General features: G+C 41.7%; 1 protein-coding gene across 12 annotated transcripts in view; it reads left to right on the top strand.

The window, feature by feature from the left end:
* atrnl1a (attractin like 1a) overlaps window positions 1–20820 on the top strand; it is an 88223-nt gene that overhangs the window by 33873 nt on the left and 33530 nt on the right. For 5 of the 12 annotated variants that reach the window (XM_088305256.1, XM_088305262.1, XM_088305257.1 and 2 more), the window contains 7 exons: window positions 1110–1203; window positions 6394–6446; window positions 9518–9612; window positions 9691–9769; window positions 11093–11250; window positions 17959–18020; window positions 20198–20276. In XM_088305256.1, the coding sequence (XP_088161382.1) occupies window positions 1110–1203; window positions 6394–6446; window positions 9518–9612; window positions 9691–9769; window positions 11093–11250; window positions 17959–18020; window positions 20198–20276 (620 nt within the window). Of the gene's footprint in view, window positions 1–1109; window positions 1204–6393; window positions 6447–9517; window positions 9613–9690; window positions 9770–11092; window positions 11251–14004; window positions 14051–17958; window positions 18021–20197; window positions 20277–20820 lie in introns of those variants that run through there. The other 7 variants (XR_015845118.1, XR_015845119.1, XR_015845116.1 and 4 more) reach the window with 4 other exon arrangements.

Raw genomic sequence — 20820 nt, 5'->3', positions numbered from 1 at the left:
GGAGAATGATGGAAATGCCAAAAACGTGTGCTTGCTTTCTTTTTTTTTTTTTTAAGTGGTAACAGTGCTCAGGAGCTTGAAAGAGGCCAGCGAACTGTCTGTGTTTCCACCACGTTTGCTGCACAGTCACGCCTCTCGGTCTGTGAAGGGTCCCGGAGGAAGCTTAAGAATCTTAATGCTGGACATATTTAAGACCATTATCTTAAGAAAGGATGATATGTAATCAGTGGGCATCAAATCCTCTGAATCATTGTCTTAATTTTGTTTAAATGGTCCCACTGGGCGTGTGTGGTGGTCTCCAAGTGGCCACTTCAAGTCGCAGACGTACTTCCACCATGCCAAGACTCTCAAGTGCGACGAGTGCACCGCATTAAAGAAGAACGAAAGCAGCTGCTTTGATAGGCCATGAATGGAATTGGCCGTGAACACCCCACAGCGGCGCAGTGCCGCACCGAATGTATTCTTTATTTTTTATCTCTTTTTTCAATATCATTTCAGTCCTTGCGACTCAAACATAACGAGCTGCCATGTTTCTTTGTAAGTAAGCGGGACGGCACATCCGTAAGGTGAGCCGTGCAGGATGGATTATGTGTCTCAACAAGCGGCGTGTAAATCATCCGCTCGCTTCCTGCCGCGCTCGTATTGAACAAAACGATTACGCTGATTGGACACAGATCCGAGCCCGGAGTCGACAATCCAAACAAAAGGCAGCAGCATCCCAGGAAGATATTTTCTGTTGTTGTGGCGTCTTGGCAACAAGCAGGATTTGCTGTGCTTTGAGCCAAGCAATGAGGCGAATTCAAGGTGAAAATACACATTTGGCCATTCCTGTTTCACAACCTTTTTGTCACAAACTTCACTTGTAGCACGTGTGTTGACTTCAAAAGTGGTTTCTGATAATGTCGCACGTTTGACTTTTTTTGAGCTTATACAAGCTAGACAGGAGACTTTCATTTTATTGCCACTCATCAAATGTTACCCCGCCAACACCGAAGGATGAAAACTCAATATTTGGTGTGTTTAATGTCACCCATTGGTGAAAAATTTACTTGAGCACGTGTGTGTGTGTGTGTGCTTGTTTGTTTGTGTGCGTATGTGCGCGAGTATAGCTTGCAAGTGTAACAGCCACGCCGACATGTGCCACGTCAACACGGGCAAGTGCTTCTGCACCACCAAGGGCATCAAAGGAGATCAATGCCAGCTGTGAGTAGCCAACACCCAAGCAACATTGAAAAGTTGTGCGTCATGGACGTGATTTCATATCCTAATAACGTTGTATTTTCCCTGAAAATTGAATGAAATAATCATTCTATTCTTTCTGTCAATTGATTTCTAAATTATACATTTAACATAAAACTGACAACAAAAGCGACCAGTGGCCAAATGAATGGCATACAAAATGTCTGCTAGTAAAAAGCACTTTTCATGGAATGCATTCCAATTCTTGATTCAAGATGTTGAGTTGGCGTCTGCGCAGTTGTAACACAACAGTGGCACCGAACAATGACATTTTTACTTGGCTAGTCTCCCTCCCTCCTTAGAAACAACGAATAAAAGATTAATAGAAAGACCGCCATTTAAAAAAATGAATATCTTCATCAACAGATGTCACAAAGGCCAAAAAGTCAGAAGAAAAAAAAATCTCTAGTCAATGGAGATGAAAGGCTAATGTATGTATAATCATAGGGCACACTATTCTGCGGGTCTTGAAAAATCTTTCCCAATGCCTTGAAAAGGTTGGCGGTGAACTCAGTCATGCAAAAAGTCCAATTTTCATTGTATTACTCCATGGGATAATCGGCAGCATAATTGATACGAAAATGTATTCAGCAACCGCAGCCCTAAAATAATCTTTTTTTTAAAAAAATAATTATATATATAAATATATATATATATATATATATATATATATATATATATATATTATCAGTGAATAGCTAGAAAAAGTGTGCACAATTAGAGAATTACAGCACTGGTATGCACTGGTTTTGAGTTTTTCCCCAACAATAACAAAGTAAAATAACTGAAGAAAATTGAAAAATAAGTAAATAAAAAAGGTAAATAAAAATAATGAGAATGGGTTCTTGCTATAAAAAAGGTTGCCACTTATTAAAGAACTTGGTCAGACTTCCGCTTATTGAATATCTGATTTTTTTCCATCATTGATCCATTGAATATGTGAAGGCGTATTCGTAGATTTATCCAGTTTAGAAGATGACGTTCAGCAGTGACCGAAGTAAAACCTATAATTTACAATTCCATAACTGAATATCGAGAATAATCTTCTGGGTGACCAAAACCTCCAACCTGTGATGACATGGTTACAAGCAAGGAAAGAACTTTAGATAAAGTATCAAAATAAATTGGCCAGAGGTTTGTCAGGGCTGGACAGAAAAAAAAAAAAAACATACCGCATGTGCAAGATCACAGGGAGACATTTATCGCAGACATCCGTCACTTTAGGAAAGAATTGCGCAAGTCTGCACTTCAAATAATGGCCTCTAAACACAACTTTGAACTGAATCACGGTCGGGCGAGCACAGATAGAAATTGTATGACCAGCCCTCAAGACTCGAAAATAATCGTTGTCTCGCATTTTTTAAAATGACATTTACAACCGCTCACCAGTGGATGGGATGACTTGTTTCCTGACGTGACTGATTTACATACAGGAGAAAAACAAAAACTGCCTTCCAATTGCTGTCCCGAGTCAATGTTTAGTACAAAGTGCAGATGCTCGTGTTGGTAAGCGATATGTTTCTGTCGTTGTGTGTGTGTGTGTGTGTGTGTGTGTGCGTGCGTGCTCGTGTGCGTGCACGTTTTCCCTGACTGGGCCAGTTTGGAACGCTGCAGCACTATAATATCCTAAATGGCTTGGCAGACCTGTACAACACACACACACGCACGCACACACGGCAAAGTGCTGCATCCATAAATCCAGTAGCAGAGGCCACCATTTCACTGGTGTGTGTGTGCGCGTGGGGGTGCTCGTGTGTGTGGGGGTGTGTTTGTGTGTGTGTATGTGTGCATGCGTGCGTGTTGAGCCAAGAGAAAATGAAAATGTGATGAGACATCAGAAGCCATATATCTTTGCAACGTTGATGCCGATCATTCTTTGGATGTGCTCGTTTTACAGCGTGCGTGTGTTGTTGTGTACTTTGTATGCTACTTTGTGTACAGGGTAGCAAAATGTTGTCATGGTTACAACGAGGCCCGTCTTTAGTTGTAAGGGACAAAAACGCAAAATGAAAGGGAGTCATTTCAAGGAACAACACGATGAATGGATTTATCGTCCTAACATCCAACTATGACCATCCTCGGCATTTGTCGTATAAATCGTCAATCTCATCGATTTTGACAATTTAATTATGTACTTTTTAGCCCAAGACCCTTTTCCATGCGTACCCTTTGAAAAACCTGCTGAGAATAATTGGTAGTGTTGTGATCGTTGATAGGTCTCTCAAACTAACAGACCTATTCAAACTTATTCCTCAGTAACGATGCCCAGAGATGACATCATGAAATGGACCTCCAGCCGTTTCTTTATGTAGGTGTAAAAAGCAGGATTGACGAGTTGACGTTCAACAATCTTCTGCAAAAACTAGGCTGAGCTGAAATTCTTTTTACTTTTGTCTTTGAAATTTACATTGTCAAACAAAATAGTGTGCCGCCATCTAGTGTATAACAGTGTAATTACAACAAAGATAGATATGAGCCAGAACTGAATGGTTTCACACTGTATAAAAAAATAAATACATAAATAACTTTACTGGGGATTACTGTTTACGTTATATATTTACTTGTTTATATTTGATTTGACCTTTTCCTCTCATTACCACTGCGAAAAGTTAGAATGAAGATCTGTGTGTTGATTGGTGGACAAAAGATGATCACAAGTGACAAAAAAAAAAAAATGTCCTCCACAGTTACCATGCGATGATGTAATGGTACCATACGTGCACTCGCACACGCCCACGCACACACAGAATTTCTTCTCCCAAACGATCACGTGAACTGGCTGAATGTTTTCGCTTTGTTGCTGTTCATTCATTGGCTCAAGATGACGTACTGTTTGTTATTCATTTGCTGCTCAGCATAGAGGTGCGTGTTCTGACCCCCGAGTGACTGCAGGTGTGTGCCCGCAGGTGTGTGCGAGTGTACAAAGTCATCTCGAGTGAGTCAGGAAAAAAAAAAGGAGTTATTCCAAGTGACTTTTCCAAGGTTCCTTTCGATATCTTCCTCCTTTTTCCAATCCGGGTGTGTTATTATGCACGCTTGCGCCCGGCGCTTATCTCCACTACCAGGATTCCAAGCATGGCGACCTCTGACCCCTGAGTCTCATTTTTAAGCGCCATCCCGATTGGCTTTTATCTTGCTCCCCCATTAGGCCTCCGTAAGCCGCTTATATTTGTCCGCTGCCCAAGTGCCCCCCTGAGAGGGACCACCGCTCCGTCCCCCTTCACGCATGTCGTCTAAGTCTTATTCGCTGTGTCATACTCTAGCGGTCACGCTACATGGACATATACAGTGAGACAGTTTAGTCTTGGCCTTTTTTTTCTCACCCCAAAAAAATATATCACTTTTTGATTCTAATCTCTTTTTTTCCTTCCTTTTCTTTAAGGGGAACCGGGGAGGGTAATTTGGAATCACCTGTTCTACGGTATATTGGCCTACTCGTCGAAATAAATACGTCTTTTGTGGAATATGAATTACGCAGATTAATCGTTTTCCATCTATGTCAGAGATGGGCTCGCTTTTCCAACGTTGTGTTTGCAAATGTGAGCTGAGACAAATTGGAAATAATGTCCTGTTTCTCAAGAAAGGAATGGAAATTTAAAAAAAAATTTTTTTCATCCGATTAATCTAAATTAAAAAAATTGATTATTAAAGTAATCAGTCGTTGTGATCAAATGTGCTCATACACGAAAACTAGCGACAGTGCTTCACCTTCCAACATTTTTTCATATTACAGCCTTATTCTGAAATGGATTAAGTCCTTTATTCCCTCAAAAGTCAACACACACACACACACACACACACGCACACACATAAACAAATTGGTAAGATGGAAAAAAATTGTTATGAAAACTCTACAAACATCTTGACAATAAAAACATGTAGCGTATTGACTGTGTGGGAAAAATGGAGGCTAGCAAATAGTTTCCAGATGTCGTGTAAGTGAGTAAAGGCGCTTTTGGATCTCGTCAACGTGACTTGAAGAGGAAGTCATATTTGAGATGATAAGAAGTCAAATTAGAGCCAGTGACGAGAGGCTGCGGGTCGTTCATCACAATCAGTCGATGGGACAAATTGTCCAAGCAGTGATTGCGATACTTATTTGATTTTTTTTTTTTTTTTTTTGTGCGCGTGCGGGGGTGTGTGTGTGTGTGTGTGTGTGTGTGTGTGCATCTTGAGAGGAATGCCGGCCTCCTCCGAGTGTCCTCTACATCCTCGACTGATCTTCTCCTTCTCCTTACATCAAGGACAGAAGCGACTTTTTTGGTGCTTACACAACCAAATGCCAAGTAATCAGCGTCAAACAAAACAGCATCATCTTTTGCGTTCGAGGGCCATTTCTCTTCCATCATTACGTTATTTAATAGAAACATTGCATATTTGTTTCACGTAAGTTTGACTTTAATGTAACACCGTGATGGCTTTCACTAGTTTTGTTTTGAATCATTTGGAGTACGTGACTTCAAGGTTAGATATTCATCAAATCATGATTGCTAAAATGACTGAATTATTGTCCCATTAATTTTTTTGTGACACATCATTCTTCATTCGTTTATTAAAATGTGGCGTTTTGAGATTGAGTCACAGTCTCTTAATACATAGCATGCCACTTTTGAACTTTTGCCAACTCCTATGAAAAGACTTGTGGAATATTGGATGCAAAATAAAACCATTCTGTGTCATTGGTAAATAAGAGAATTTCCGCAGTCATTAATAAAACAACAAACAGTTGGGGTTCACAAACTGATCCTTGTGGTCCTCCTTAATTGATGCCAAATTGTTCTGATCTTTGTATTATTTTATTTGAACAAACAACGTTCTCTTTTCTGTTTAGCTAATTCTGCTCGAAGACTTTGGACTGAATGGCATTCTGTGCATCACTTCTGTAATATATGCATGTGTGTGTGTGCGTGTGTGCGTGTGTCCGCGCATGTCGTGGGTAGTTAGTGAGGTTGTCGAGGGGAATCTTGTCATGAGGAGCTTGGAGAAGGCCAACCTGAAGCCGGCGGATCGCACACACATACGCACACTTATGCACACGCGTATGCAAACACACCTACACACGCACACAGACGCACACACACACACACACACACACACACCATATGTGGAATGCTAATAACCTTTGCACTGTTTCCTTGGTGTGTGTCTCTCCAGATGTGACTCTGAAAACCGTTACCTTGGAAACCCTCTCCGAGGAACCTGCTATTGTAAGTAAAGCCACCGCACATGTGTGCACACACACACACACACACGCATACACACGCACGCACATACGCACACAGACACACACACGCATACGCTAAAAGCATTAGCCTAAACTCGAGCTAAAATTGCAGCCATGACTTCCAAGTTGCCCCATTTCCAAAGCAAACATTCCCATAGGAAATAATGTCAAGTCAAATATGAGATCTGTATGTAAAAAAAGAAAAAGAAAAAGTGATGACTGAGAGAGAAAGAAGGAGAACGTGGGACGAGAATTGTGCTCAGGTTACGTCCCAAACACTTTTCGTCTGAGAATGTCGGCTGTAGAGAGAGAAGTACGTTAAAAGAAGAACAGCACCTGGAAAAATACAAACTACTTCTTTCAATAATGTTGAATAATGTCCTGGTTGTGTAAAATGAAATGAAGGCTTGCTTACACATTGAGCATGCTTAAAGTTGTAACAGCAAAAAAAAAAAATAAAAAAATAAATCCAAACATCTGGATGTACGTTGTTACAATATTCATTGTTTCGTTTAAATTTTTTTTGACAAATCGAGTGGTGAGAAAAACTGGTACAAACTCCCCCTCCAAATACAAACGCAGGATGTGTATATATTTAAAATAATCCCAACGTTATTGTAGAAGTGATTGCTTGCACATCAGTCGTCCTTCAATCATTTTTTTTTTTTTTTCAGGCCAACCCAATCCGTTCGCCAGCGGCGGCGACAGTTAAAAAGGTTTTGAGTTAAAATGCACTTAAAAAAAAAGCGCTCACAAAAAGAGAGGAAGGCAGGAAGTTCTTTCGCATTTTTTTTTTTTTTTTTTTTGGGGATCACGAAAGTTACACCAGGAAAATGGATGGAACGTTTGTGTGTGTGTGTGTATTTTATTTTTATTTTTTTTAATTTATTTTTTTATTTTTTTAATCTTGTGTTAAATGTCAAGTGACGACTGAGTGGCGTGAGTGGCGTTGCCGTGGTGAGGCCGCTTGGCCGCGCGCCACCTCAGTCAACAAAGTTGGCAGATGGCGGCGGCCAAAGCGTGTCGACATGTTTGAAGTTCTCTTAACATGTTGTGCGTCGGCCACACGCTGCGTCTCCATTAATACCACATCATGTTGTTTGAGCAAGGACCAAACGCACACGAGAGATGGGCTTGCTTGCTCACTCTCATGTTTGCAGCTAGACAATAAAATTTTTTTTTTTTAAAAAATCAATGTTTTTGTTCAAATAGAAATGATGACCGGTAAAATCAGGCAAGAGGTGTTTGTTCCTCTTTTGATTGCAGTTTGGTTAGTGATTTGGTTAGTCACTCAATCAGTCAGCTAGTTCGTTGGTTAATTATTTGGTTTGCTAGTCAGTCGATCCATTAGTTGGTCAATTACTTGGTTAGTGGAGTACGTACGCGATATCGGTTGGTTTAATCAGTCATATAATTGGTTGGTTCATTGTTTAGTTCAGTCAGTCACTTCATGAGTTGGTCACTTGGTTGCTTGGTTAGTTTAGTCTGCAGTTATTATTTGGTTGGTTGTTTGGTTAGTTTTCGTCAGACAGAGTGTTAGTTGGTTAGGTACTTGTTTTGGTAGGTACTGTTGGTAAGTAGGTAAATGGTTGATTGGTCAGGTAGGAAATGAAGATGGATGCTTGGTTGATTTCTGACTAAAGTAGTTAGTTAGTTAGTTAGTTAGTTAGTTAGTTAGTTGGTTAGTTAGTTGCTTAAATACGTGGGTAGACACTGTATGAGAATCAGTCTGTCAGTAAGTTGGTGGTTGGGATGGTTGGCTAGTGAGTTAAGAAGGGAGAGGAGCTGATTGCATGTTGGGAAGTTTGTTAGCTTCCACTTCGTGACAAGCTGAGTTCACACCTGCTTTGGATTTGCGTATCCCGTTCAAACGTCGCACTCGTCGGGCGCCTCCACACGCTCACGTTTATGCAAATGGCATCGCACATCTGCGAACCCGAGCCACGTCTGGTGGCGATGCTTGATACTTTCTGTGACACCACGCGTGACGCCGCCTCGACGGGCATGCGCGAGCGGGTGAGTGGGTGGCCTGTCTCTGCGGGGAATTGCAATTAGCAGAGATGAACTTTTAAACTCTGCCGACGCGCTTGTTGCTAACAGCCGTGAAATTCAACACGAGCGGGGACACGTGTTTTTGTTGTTGTGTGTTTGGCATACACGCAGGTGACAAACACACAAACTTTGCTGCTAAAATTTCCGTTAACGATCCTTGCGGGATAAACAAACGAGGCCCGACGGCGACCGGGCACAAGAGGCATGCTGGGACATTGTCTTTGATATTGCTCACTAATGGAGTGCGGAACATGTCCACGCCCTGAAATGGGACTTTAAACATCTCAGTGACGGTCGTTGCCTAAACGGCTTGAAGAAGACTTAATAGTGCATTTTCTAAGGTGATTGTTCTGAATTTTTGAAAAAATAAAAAACAAAACAAAGGAGCATAACAAGAAAAAGGAATTCAGCAGGAACACGAGGTTCAAGCTGCTGCCTAAATGGGCTGCGGAAGATACAAAAGCACTTCAACTTTTTCTTTTTGGAATAAAAATTGGATTGTTAAAAACAATTGAATTCGGAGGATAAAATATATTAAATGAGATGCAGAAGCTTTCCTCAAAATATGCACTAGCAGCATAATATGTCATGTTAGAACAGACATTAGAATTTGGGGAGCCTGATATGGTCGTTGCTTCAGTGGTTTGCTGAAGACGGTGTAGTACTTGTTCAGAGGTCTTGTCCAAATAAACATCGTCTCAAAATGGTACAAGATGGTCAGCTTGCTGCCTTAATGGGTCACAGAGACAAAACAGTGCATGTTTTGAGATGTTGTGTCTTCTCAACATGTCGTCATAATATCGAACACAACTCAGAGGGCACGATCACTTGCTGCCTAGACGGGTTGTAGAAGATTGAAACATAAATTGTCTGAGGTGGTTCTCATGACATTTGGATCTTGTTGGTGTTTGCAGTAGCTCATGATGCGCAATGGCGTTGAGAGGGCTCGAGAGCCCGGTTGCCGACTAAACGGGTTGCTCTCTTTGTGGGCCTGTTGTGCAGACAACCTGTTGATCGACTACCAGTTCACCTTCAGCTTGCTGCAGGAAGATGACCGACACTACACCGCCATCAACTTTATGGCCACGCCCGAACAGGTACGCGCACACCCAAAGTCATGCGTGCGTGCGTGCGTGCGTGCGTGCATGATAAGTGTGTGCGTGTGTTTTCCTCAGGCCACCAAGAACTTGGACATGTCCATTAACGCTTCCAACAATTTCAACCTGAACATCACTTGGTCCTTAAGCTCCACAGGTGCTCTTTTTACACTTTACCAAAAACGTTTTTATTTATTGTCACTATTTATCTGGCTTGCTGAATATCATTTTACTTTGTCGCAATCGTTTCCTTTTGATGTTTTTTTATTTATTTTTAATTTAAACTAGTTTTGATTATTTTGCTTATTTCTTTGTAATCGAATGTCTATTTACATGATTGAAATATCCTATTAGTTTAATAATAATTAGTTTTATTTCATTTTGATTTTTCAAAATTAATTGATTTTTAATGTCTTATTTTTTTCTTAGATTTTTTTAGACTGTTAAATTTGTTCACAATTTTTATTATTCTAATAATTTAAATTTTATTTGAGTTGAATTTTCCACGTTTTTTCTTATTTTCAATTATTTTTCTTCTTAAAATTCTTTAAAAAATGTATTGATCGACATATAAGTATATCCATTTCCATCATCAGAATTTCCATTATTTTAATTTCATTATTTTAATCTAAATTTATTGTTCGTATTTTTATTTTCTGTTTTACAATTGTGTTGCAAATGTTTTATTAAATAATTTTGATAACTTTGATTTCATATTGATTCTTATTTCATTATTTTCCCATTTTTTATCGTTAATGTTAATTTTGATTATGGAATATAAAAAATATATATTTTAATTATTTTAATTGTAATAAATATCATCAATTTGATCCTAATTGTTTACATTCCTAAAATTGGAAACACCATTATTTGCATGTGTAGTTTCATCTTAATTGAAATTCTTTCTATTTTTCATATACAGTATTCTTAGTATTCAACATAATGATTCAGATTAGTGAAATGCCCATTTTGTGCATGCAAGGTTTGTGCTGCCAGGAAATCGTCAAGTGAATATTTGGGAATGAGTGAGGAAACCCGAGATGTCCGCTTTCATTAAGATAAGAGCCCTGACACCGCCCGCCAGGCCGGCCAGCGCATTGAGGGTGTGCGCCATATTTGTTTTGTATTTGACCATTTTTATTGCCGCACTCGTACATCACGCGTCAGGAAGCCGATGTAAGATCCCTCAATATTTTTACTACTTGTCGCTAAAGCGGCGGGTAGTCACGGAAACGCCCGACAACATGAGATGGCAAAGAACATTTTGCTCACCGCTGACCACTTGACATCTTGTTTGCATTGTGATGTCATCACTGACATGAACAGATGGGGAGTTTTTTTTTTTTTTAAACCCCATCACTACACACTGCAGCAACAAAAACAAAACCATTCATCCTCTGTAAAAGTAATATTGAGTATAATTGAATTTTCAAAAGTTCCACAGCAATTTTTGTTGAGTTGAAATGTTTGTGTGTGTTAGCGGGGACCATCTCCGGCGAGGAGATGTCCATCACGGCCAGAAGTAACATCAAGGAGCACCGAAACAGCTTCTCGTGCGACAAGTTTGACTTCAAGCAGCATCCCAACATCACCTTCTACATCTACCTGTCCAACTTCAGCTGGCCCATTAAGATTCAGGTGCCAACAAGCACAACACAGCACGCGCTACGCGGCATGCCGTCTCAGGGGGCGGCCATTTTGTCACTTCTGTTAACTGAAAATGACATCATGGTTGCTCGGGGTTCATCGCGGCTCACCTGTTTGCTGAAGCTGAGCCATGAATGGTCATTATCTAAGACCAACTCTCACGTCATTTTGAGTTGACAGCAAGTGGCACAATGCCCTCCCGACAACGAGTAGATTTTGCTGCTTAACGCATATTCCACAAACGCAATATTCATCACAATACCATACTTTAACTAGTGGGCCTGCATTTTTGTCAATCTTTTTGACTTGACTGATTTTTATTTATTTTTTTGATTTTATTCAATATGTTTCTATTTAATGAATTTCACTTTTTATTTTCATTTTTAATTTTAGTTTTCTCAGTGTTTTGTTTTTTTTTCAATTTTTTAACCTTTTTATTTATCCATTTTTGCAGGTTTTATTGTATATTCTCTTCCAGCTTCACTGCAATAATGTGAATGAAAACATTGAATCGTTTAGTAGTCTTCATTTCGCATTGTTGTTTTAATATAGTCGAATGTAATTTCGGTTGGAAGACATTTGATGCTTTGGCACTTGCAGCGTTTGCAGCCAAATGTGGAGGATGTATCGCGACTGAAATGAGATTTAGTTGTGCAACCATGTTGATCTCTTCCTTGCAAGCGTTTCCCCGCCAAAGCTGCGGTCGCGTTTAACGACGTGTGACTTTTTCGCTCATTCGCTTCTCTCCCGTCTGCGACATCAACAACATTCTCATCAGCCGGTCAAGCCGACATGACGGCTGGTAAGTGAAACAAATGGGCGGATGCCCGCCACAGGTTGGCGCCGGCCGAGATGAAAGGAGTCGCTCTGGGCAAAAGTAATGGGACACCGAGCAAGTGAAAATGGAGATTGTGACAACGACATCAAGTTCAAGTGAAGAAAATGCGCAGTAGTGATCAAAAAATATGAATGAAAACAGAGAGTGAGGTGTAGAGTTTGGATAAAAGTAGTGATACGCCTCCAGGAAGTGAACAACAAACAAAGTGTGGTTGGTCGCATGTCAAATCAATACGACGACTGAGAGGTGAGCTGCATCCCATCATCCTTTGCGGTTCCAGAGACACTGCAGTGCATCTGAAAACCTCGTCAAGGGTCATTTGTCCTTCTGACAAAAAAAAAATCTTCCCTTTCTCCGTCTTGCGCTTTTGCCATTAACGGCACATTACTAGCTGTAGCTTGAAAGGAGATCTGCTAATTAGCGTGATTCGCTTGATCTGGCGTAACACGAGAAGCTGGACGTGTCTCATTTAGTCTCGCCCGCTGACCTTCTGACGACGGAGCAGGATGAATAATTGTCCCGAGAATTGCTTGTGACAACCAGGCCTCGTCTGGGAATCATTTTAATGATGATTCTGATTTCGGTTTCTTACATTAAATTTAAGCATGACAAAAAAAGACAACTCTAAATTTGTCTCCTTCGTGTTTCTGTAGCAGATAGACGGCAACGAACCATGCCAACATAAATGGCAATATTTTGCGTACAATTACATAAACAACATGTTCATGTATATTGGGGTTGGTGACAATGTCTATGTTAGATTTGTCGAAAACTAAATTTTGTCTGATCATGAATAAAACAGGACTGAGACGTTCTCATTGATTACTAAAAAGTGTGGGCTTGTCAGGTTTGTATTGTCGGAGATCAAAATTGCATGCACTGTATATGTAGTGGATGCAAAGTTTTTTTTTGGCAAACTCAAAATTGTCTTTAAGCGTTACAGAAATATGTAAGTTCACTTTTTTTTGACACAAACTCTACGAAAAATAATCACGCGATATCATTTTCATGAAATCATGGATGTTCAGTTTGTTGTTGAGAAAATTCTTTCATCGTTGCAAAAAGAACGTATGCTCTCTTTGTTTTACACAAAATTGACAAGAGCATGAATGTTATTACGTATGTTGAGGACTAAATAACCAAATTATGATTCCAAAAAGGCGTACTCGACGTTACCTTCGTTCAACCTTCTGAACTGTCCCTGATGTTGACTTAAAAAGTGTTTTTCTCAATTTGTTGTACATATTAAACGGAAGACGTCCAACATAGTTGGACAACAAAATACGGAAATGTGACCGCTCGGTTTGTTTCTTGCTGACTGATCTTCACGAGCAAAGAGCTTGCATGTGTCGCTAATTTGCATGTTTCACTAAATCGGCGAGGCGTACGCATTAACATGAACTGTGAGTGTTTCCCTGGCGGCGCGATGACATCATCGCGGCCAGCCTCAGGTTTCTCGGAGGTGTTGTTGTGGACGTCGGTACTCGTGGTGCCGGAACAGATTTGCTGATGAGCGCTGTCATCACGGCGACCTTGCGCCTTCATTCCCGCTCGCACGACTTCACCGCCGAATTCGCTTAAGCGCCGTGACGCCGCCGTTACCTGAACACGCCGCTGGTGCCGTGTCAGGCAAAGTTACGGCAACAACTTTGATGTTTGACCGCTAACTTCACGCTAGTGAGACAGCTCCGAGGGGAAAAACAACGTGTAGAGTGGTACCTTGACTTAAGTTTATTACACAACTCACCATTCAGCCGCTACGCTGAATTTCGTTATTGCAATAGAAGTGCGAACGCTTACTGTTAAATGCAGTCATAAATACAAACATGAACAGGCACGTGACTGCATCTTCCGCTTTGATGCAACTGCCGTCCACCAAACTGATCCTGTTTTGTGTCTTTTGTAAGGTTTATCTGTCAATGTCAACCGACGAGAACATGTCTAAAGTTGTAGGTGAGTGTGGTCAACAAATGGCAAAACAAACAAATATTGCTTCGGGGCCGCTCTAATCTGCCAATGAATAAACAAAACTAAAAATGCTGGAATTGCCGACTCCGCTTGGAGCAATTCAATAAAAGACGTTTGCTTCAGTCTCTCTTGTTGCTTGCTGCTTGAGGATCCTGCTCAAATGGACGTGATTGAAATCATCAGCTTGTTAAGTAGCTCGCCTTCATGTCACTATCAGCTCATTGTAAAAAAAAAAAAAAAAAAGGGGGCCCAATCTTCCTAAGACAGACAATCAAATGCATACAGCCAAAAATAAAATTCTGGGTTTGAAGCTATAGCGAGATCCGGCTGGCCATCGCCAAGCCAAACAAAAACTGTCGATACGTACAGTATTCGCACTTTGGGCGCTTTGACAATATTGATCTCGATTTCCTAATTTGATTGATATCTGTGGCTGAAACTGAAAAGCTTGCATTCTCTCTTGCCAAAATGCACACGGGCAATGTACCTGCTACAGAATGAACCCGAAGCGGCCTCTCAAAATATCCCCTCTCGTGACTTTATCCTCAGCCACGTCCTCTCTCTGTAGCAAACCGCTTCTTCTTTGATCACCAAATTTTCCCGTAAAGTCCTGCAGTGCCATATAGTCGATGTGGAGCCCTCAAAAGCCTAAACAGGCTCGCTGGTTAACGTTGCAAAACATTCGTTGCAAGGGTGACGGTACGAGTCTTTTTATTATTTTATTCTTTATTTTATGTTACCTCCAAAATTGAGAACCCGTCTTTAGGTTTTGATCTCCGCCACCATGGTCATCATCGCTATCATCACATCCTGGCAGTCAGTGAGTCAGTTTGTCTTCTATTTATATTCGTGCGCGTGGCGGCGGCGTGATTAAAAGTCGTCTGCGGGAGGTGAAGAGACTTGCCGGAGAGGCCCCGGCATGATTGGTTGCTTGATTTGATTTGCTGCCCGCCCGCTCGCTTATTTATCCTCTCTGCCTGCCGTCCTTTACGTAGATAGGAAGCTTTGGCTAATCAAATATCACACGCACGCACCAACGCGTGTGAACGCCGTGCGGGTGACAAAGTGTCCTTGATTGGATGAAAGCAAAAGCGGAAGCAATTAAGCGGCGGGCGTGCTGATGCAGCTCAGCCACCGGCAAAGTGATTTGAACGTTTTAACGGCAGGAAGTCGACAGCAGACACCAGCAAACGTCCGCATGACTTATTGCGGAGACATCCGTGTGTGTGAGCGAGAAGTATTTGCCAACCACTGATAAGTTGTAGTCGGAGTAGCGTCCCGCCGCCGTTGCCGCGCCGCGTTGCGTTGTCATTCTGAGTTACAGCACTGACATTAATCTCATGTTAGCGTTGATCTGCTACACAATACGGGCACAAACGTTGACAGGTTGGATTTACGTCGCACGGCCAAATGAGTCTTTACGATTTACTCGCTGTAGATGATTTTTTTGAGCAAGGGAATGCAAAGAAGACTCACTGGCACCGTTCTCCAAATGGGCAGCAAAGTTTATTTTCCGCTCATAGTTTAAGTTTGCTGTAAAAGACAATTTCACATTATATAATTCAACACCAAAATATTAAACTTAACCATATTTTATTTTGGAATGTCAACGTACGATGCGCAACGCCATAGGCTAACAGAAATGAGTATCTTGGTAATCATATCCATTCGAGCCACTGCTACTTTGCCGCACATGGAGCAAAAACACATACAAACGCGTGCGGGCAATGAAATAATTCAACATTTTAATTTCACCTTTATTTATCCTGATTATGCAAATGAGCACAGATTCTCATTCACAGTGCCAACAGCAGAGAGAAACAAGCAAAAAATAAAAGCAAATACAAACAAATACAGAAAATACAAATATATACATAGACACCAAACTGTCAAATCTGACATGAATCATTTGATTTACAGTCAAGAAATGGTCCGTCTAAGTTCACCATCAGTGGCTTTTTTTTCCATGTTCACCTTTCACGCCATGAAATGCGTCAACACACTTTCTACTTAGCACCGTTACACGTGCTGTGTTTTTACCACAGATATCCTCGCGTCAATTGCCGAAGCTTTCTGACTTCCAACTTGGAAGCATTTATCTGAGAATTGACGGGACAAGCCTCATTGCCTAATCTACGCTCTCTACACGAAAACTGTGCTCATCTTAAATTCAAAATTACGCAACTCCGCCATGGATGGCGATCTGTTTATTTAAAAAGTTTATATTCACGGAGTAACAAGGACACTCTTTCACACCTCCCACTTGATGCGGACTGTATATACGTATATACTCGTCGGTGGCAGTCAATGGTTGACAAAGACAAATATCCATGGCAGCAAATGATTTCAATAGCTCAGTTCTGCGAGCAGTCTTCTTCAATTTGCCGAGAAGTCACCTCGATGTCTCCATGATGTTCGCGATACTTTGAGAATATCAAGATCGAAGCATCAAGACTTGAGTGAAGATGTCTTGATTATTATTCGGGCTCAGTCATGTGTTCTTGTGGGTCAAGCGTTGTCAAGTGTCGCCGTCTCGCCGCAAAGAGCTGGCGGAAAGTGGACACAATTGGTCTCCATGACATTGCTGAGTCTCTCAAAGCTGTCGGAGACGTCCGATAGAATGAATTCCCCAAAATGTTGCTCACCCCTACTGGAGACTTTTTTAAATGAGCACGACTCCCCGGCGAGTCTGAGACGATGTCGCAGGGGCCATCTTGGCAGGCAGCGGCGACTGGCGTGGTTATCAGGTGGCCAGCGCGTCTCCAGGCCCTGTGAGGTCTGCGCTGTGGGGCGTGAAGCTCTGCAGTGCCGGTGCATTAGGAAGTGGGTGTGGCCTATGCCGCATGATTGATGGCAGCTGTTTTTAATGACTGCGGTCGCTGTAAACTGAAATGATGACGGCGACATTTTTGGCAAGTTTTACCGTCCAAATGTGGAAGCAAAGTGTGACAAGTGCATGTGCATGTTTGGGATTTTCCGAATCATTTATCTGATTGTCAGCATGATGTAAACTGCCGCATTGGACGCCAGACACCCAGCCAGCTCTTCCCCCCCGCCTTCCCCGATGCTCATATTAATGCTGTGTCCCTGTAGAGAAAAAGCAGCTTTTTTTTCACCTCCGTCAGGACGTTTTTTTTTTTTTTCACCTGCTTGCTGCTAAACCTCTTAAGCCCGTTCTCATCCTTTCCTCCCGCCTTTCTGCCGTTGGATTCACCAGAGACAAACCTCTTATTCTGCAGCTATTAGGGCCATTTAGCGTTTCCCCAGGCTCAATTTCGACCAAATAAGTTATATTCCTTCTGTTTTGGACTTCTTATTAGCGTGCAGAACGCTGAGCTCATTAATCAGTCAGCACGAGGTCTGATTCGAGTTTTGTGACCAAATGTTCACGTTTTGGCGTTGTCCATCTTTTGCTAGCAATCAGATTGCGTTTATCTTTGAAGGACCACTGGAGAGGCGCAATAAAAATGTTAATTTTTTTTTGGAGGGGGGGGGTCTCCTCATGATTGACGTGTCTACCAAATGTCATCATGCTGGCGTTGCTTTTACAAACTTTCATGAACTGACTTTTGAGCTTTTACAGCTAGGCATCAAATTTGGCTGCCGTGCGCCTCACACTTATGCAATGTCCGCTCCAAAGCAAAATGGCCGACTTCCTTTCCAGCCATGGCTTCAAGAGACTTTGTTGCGGTTCTCCTTGCATTACGCATGGCTAACGAATGTCATGGTGCTCGAGGAAACTGGCCGGGGGGGAGCACATTTTTCAAAGAATTCAAGCAGGAGGTTGTGCTGTTCACGCGTGTTTATGATCATGGATGTATATATCACTCGATGAGCGCAAATATTATGTATCAAAAATATCCTAAGCCTTTTTTTTTTCTTGCTCTCATCAGATTGCTTTCTCCCAGCAAAGCAGCATCATGGACCTGGTACAATTCTTTGTCACCTTCTTTAGGTATGTGCTTTGATTTCATGATGATTTCTTTGTGACGATGATGTTCAATTTGTGTTTTGAGACTCATGAAAAGAAAAATGCTTTGTTCAACGCTAAAGTGTGTTTGCTGTTTACAAAAAACACACGAGGTTCAACAATGTTGACGTTTGAGATTTATGACAAAATGTACCTTGTGTTTGTTTTCGTTTTTTTCCAGAAACATGCATTTGTCGTTGATGTTTACAAAACACGTATGTCAAGACTCAAACCTGTCTTTGGCTGTGAGGACACGTTTGATTTATTGACTTTTAGTTTTTAAATTGATATTGAAATTAATTTAAAAAAAAATGAAACATACTTTAAGTTTGTTGAAGACTGAAAATGGTTTTCCCTGTCTTTGGTTTAATTTGCATTTGATATGCTTGACAACGCTTTAGTTTGGTTTGTCTGAGACTTAATTGTCAAAATCGTTTACGTTTGGTTAAACCTTTCCTTGATGTTAACCAAAACACATACACACGTTTCATTGATGAAAAATCTACCAAGCGTGAAGTCAACTTGGCCACCCATCTTTTGAGTCATAAAACAATGTGAATCCTACTTTCAATGAATACAATCCACCTAGATTCAACGCGCTTAGCAACCAAAATGCACAAAATGCAATGTCCAGCGAGTGACGTCATTTCAAGGACTGCATAATTGCAGTGCTATTTCCGTCAACGATATTGAGACGTTGACGAGCTAACCGTGGCACTTTGCTGACAAAAACATGACGCGACGTGCTTGAATTTTCCGTGACGAGAGAGGACAAAATTGTTACTGTTCGTCAGATGTTCAAAATTTATGACATCCCTTCCTATTGCACGTTCAAAAAATTGCAAGAGATCCCAAAATTGTCTTTGTTTACGAGTCCATCGCATTATAGTAAGTAGCCGGATGGCCGAAAAAACGAGCGGACAAGGATGTCTGCTGCCCTCAAGCGACCTGCTGCCACTCACCAGCGTGCGGTGTGTGCGCGCGCGCGTGCAGCCGTGAGATGTTGCAAACTGTTATGTGCCGAAGGTAATCCACTCTTTGAACTTGGTGAAGCAGCATGTGGTATTTTACGCCAAGAAAATCTGTGTGCCTTTCATCAAGGATAGCAGACATGTTACTGTTGAGATGCAGAAACTTTGATGATTTGGACAGTTTGAAACAACTGTCGGTAAACGATTAATCGATTATCAACATGCTTGACGATTCATTTTATAACTAATTAAATGTTTCATCTGTAATTATTTTGTAGTCCCCACCAGGCAGTTGCATAAGTAGAACAAGCTTGGCGGGCGTCGTCATGTGAGTCAGAAGAGCTCGTTTGCTGCATTCCGATGTTTGCTCGATCCAACTTTGTCCCTCCAGCAACTTGCTGGCCGTTATTTTGGTTTTTTTTTTTCCTCTGGTTTTGATGAGGTCGAGCGGCGAGCGAACAGGCCAAAACTTCAGCCTCCTCGGCAAATGTCACGCTCATTACGCCACTTGTAGCCTTTTCACACGCACACACGCACACACACACTTGGCGATGAAGAGGCGTATTGTTGGAGGGCCGCCGCCTCAGCAATTTCTCAGCCGCTTCCTGTAGCTGAGGCTCGTCGTCAGATGTTCTTTTTGAGAGACGAGCTTTGTTTGCCAACTCGACTTTGGCCTGCAGACATTGAACTGCGTGTGTGTGTGTGTGCGTGCGCTCGCGTTTGTGTGTACCACTTGTTGATTGTTGTCGAGCACGGCCTCTTGGTGGCATCCATCTCCTGCTGCCTGAGCTGCACACAATCTTCTTCACAACCGTGACACACCAACTCCTGCTTGGGTTGATCACACACGTGTCAATTATGTTTGAGTTCAGGAAGCAAATTGGCACCAGTTTGATGTCAAGTGGGGCGGCCAGTAAATTTTCGTGGCCTAATAAGCTGAGCTTGGCACTTGACCCTTTTTTTCCGGTCAGTCCCCCGCCCCCCAGCAAGCCTTCCGGTCTCGACCCTCTGGCCTTATTTACATAAAATTTGACAACCCCCCCCACCCCGGCCCGTCTACGTTGTAAACTAACTAGAAATAATTCCGTATTTGATCCGCTGGACTTCCTCTGGGTGGGAAGAATGTTTCCTGCAAAGATGGTGTCTTTTGCGTTTGCTGCTGCTGATGATTGATTGGCGTTGTCCCCTCAGCTGCTTCCTGTCTCTGCTGCTGGTCGCCGCCGTGGTTTGGAAAGTCAAGCAGACGTGCTGGGCCTCGCGACGGAGAGAGGTAGGATGCGGAGTTTGCATTCCGCTTCTCTGCACGATGTTTATCGCACACCAAATTAATTTTGTCATTATTTGGGCCTTTTTGTGCAATCTCCTGTCAAACAGCAAAGCACAGAGCATTTGCCTCATGTACTTTTCCCCAATCCAAAGTCTGTTATGATGTAACACCCTTAACATCCCTGCTTAGATCACGACAAAGCGACACTGCTAATGTAATTCTGCTACACTTGTTAAGCATTGAGTTAACATCTTTTACCTTTTTTTTTCTTAAATCAAAGAGTTATCAGCCTAAAAAAACGGAAAGCCTAATTATCCAAGTAAAACAGGTCAACATGTTCAGTACACAATCAATAAAAATGTCTGTCCTCATGAAAAACGAATTCAAAATGAGCTTTTCTTTTGAATATTTTTTTAACTTCTCTTAATGAGAAAAATGAGTTTATGACTGCCCTGCCAGTGATTTAAATCTGGGTTGGAACGAAGTCCGGGCCATTGGGATTTGTGAAATAATCTATATTTCACACATCTGGGCTTTGTGTTTTCCT

The sequence above is a fragment of the Idiotropiscis lumnitzeri genome, chromosome 9, assembly GCF_059441095.1.
Source record: "Idiotropiscis lumnitzeri isolate Australia: NSW breed Sydney's pygmy pipehorse chromosome 9, RoL_Ilum_1.0, whole genome shotgun sequence".
NCBI classification, from domain to species: domain Eukaryota; kingdom Metazoa; phylum Chordata; class Actinopteri; order Syngnathiformes; family Syngnathidae; genus Idiotropiscis; species Idiotropiscis lumnitzeri.
Note: the sequence above shows the minus strand (reverse complement) of the source record. Positions and strands in the feature narration are given on the sequence as shown.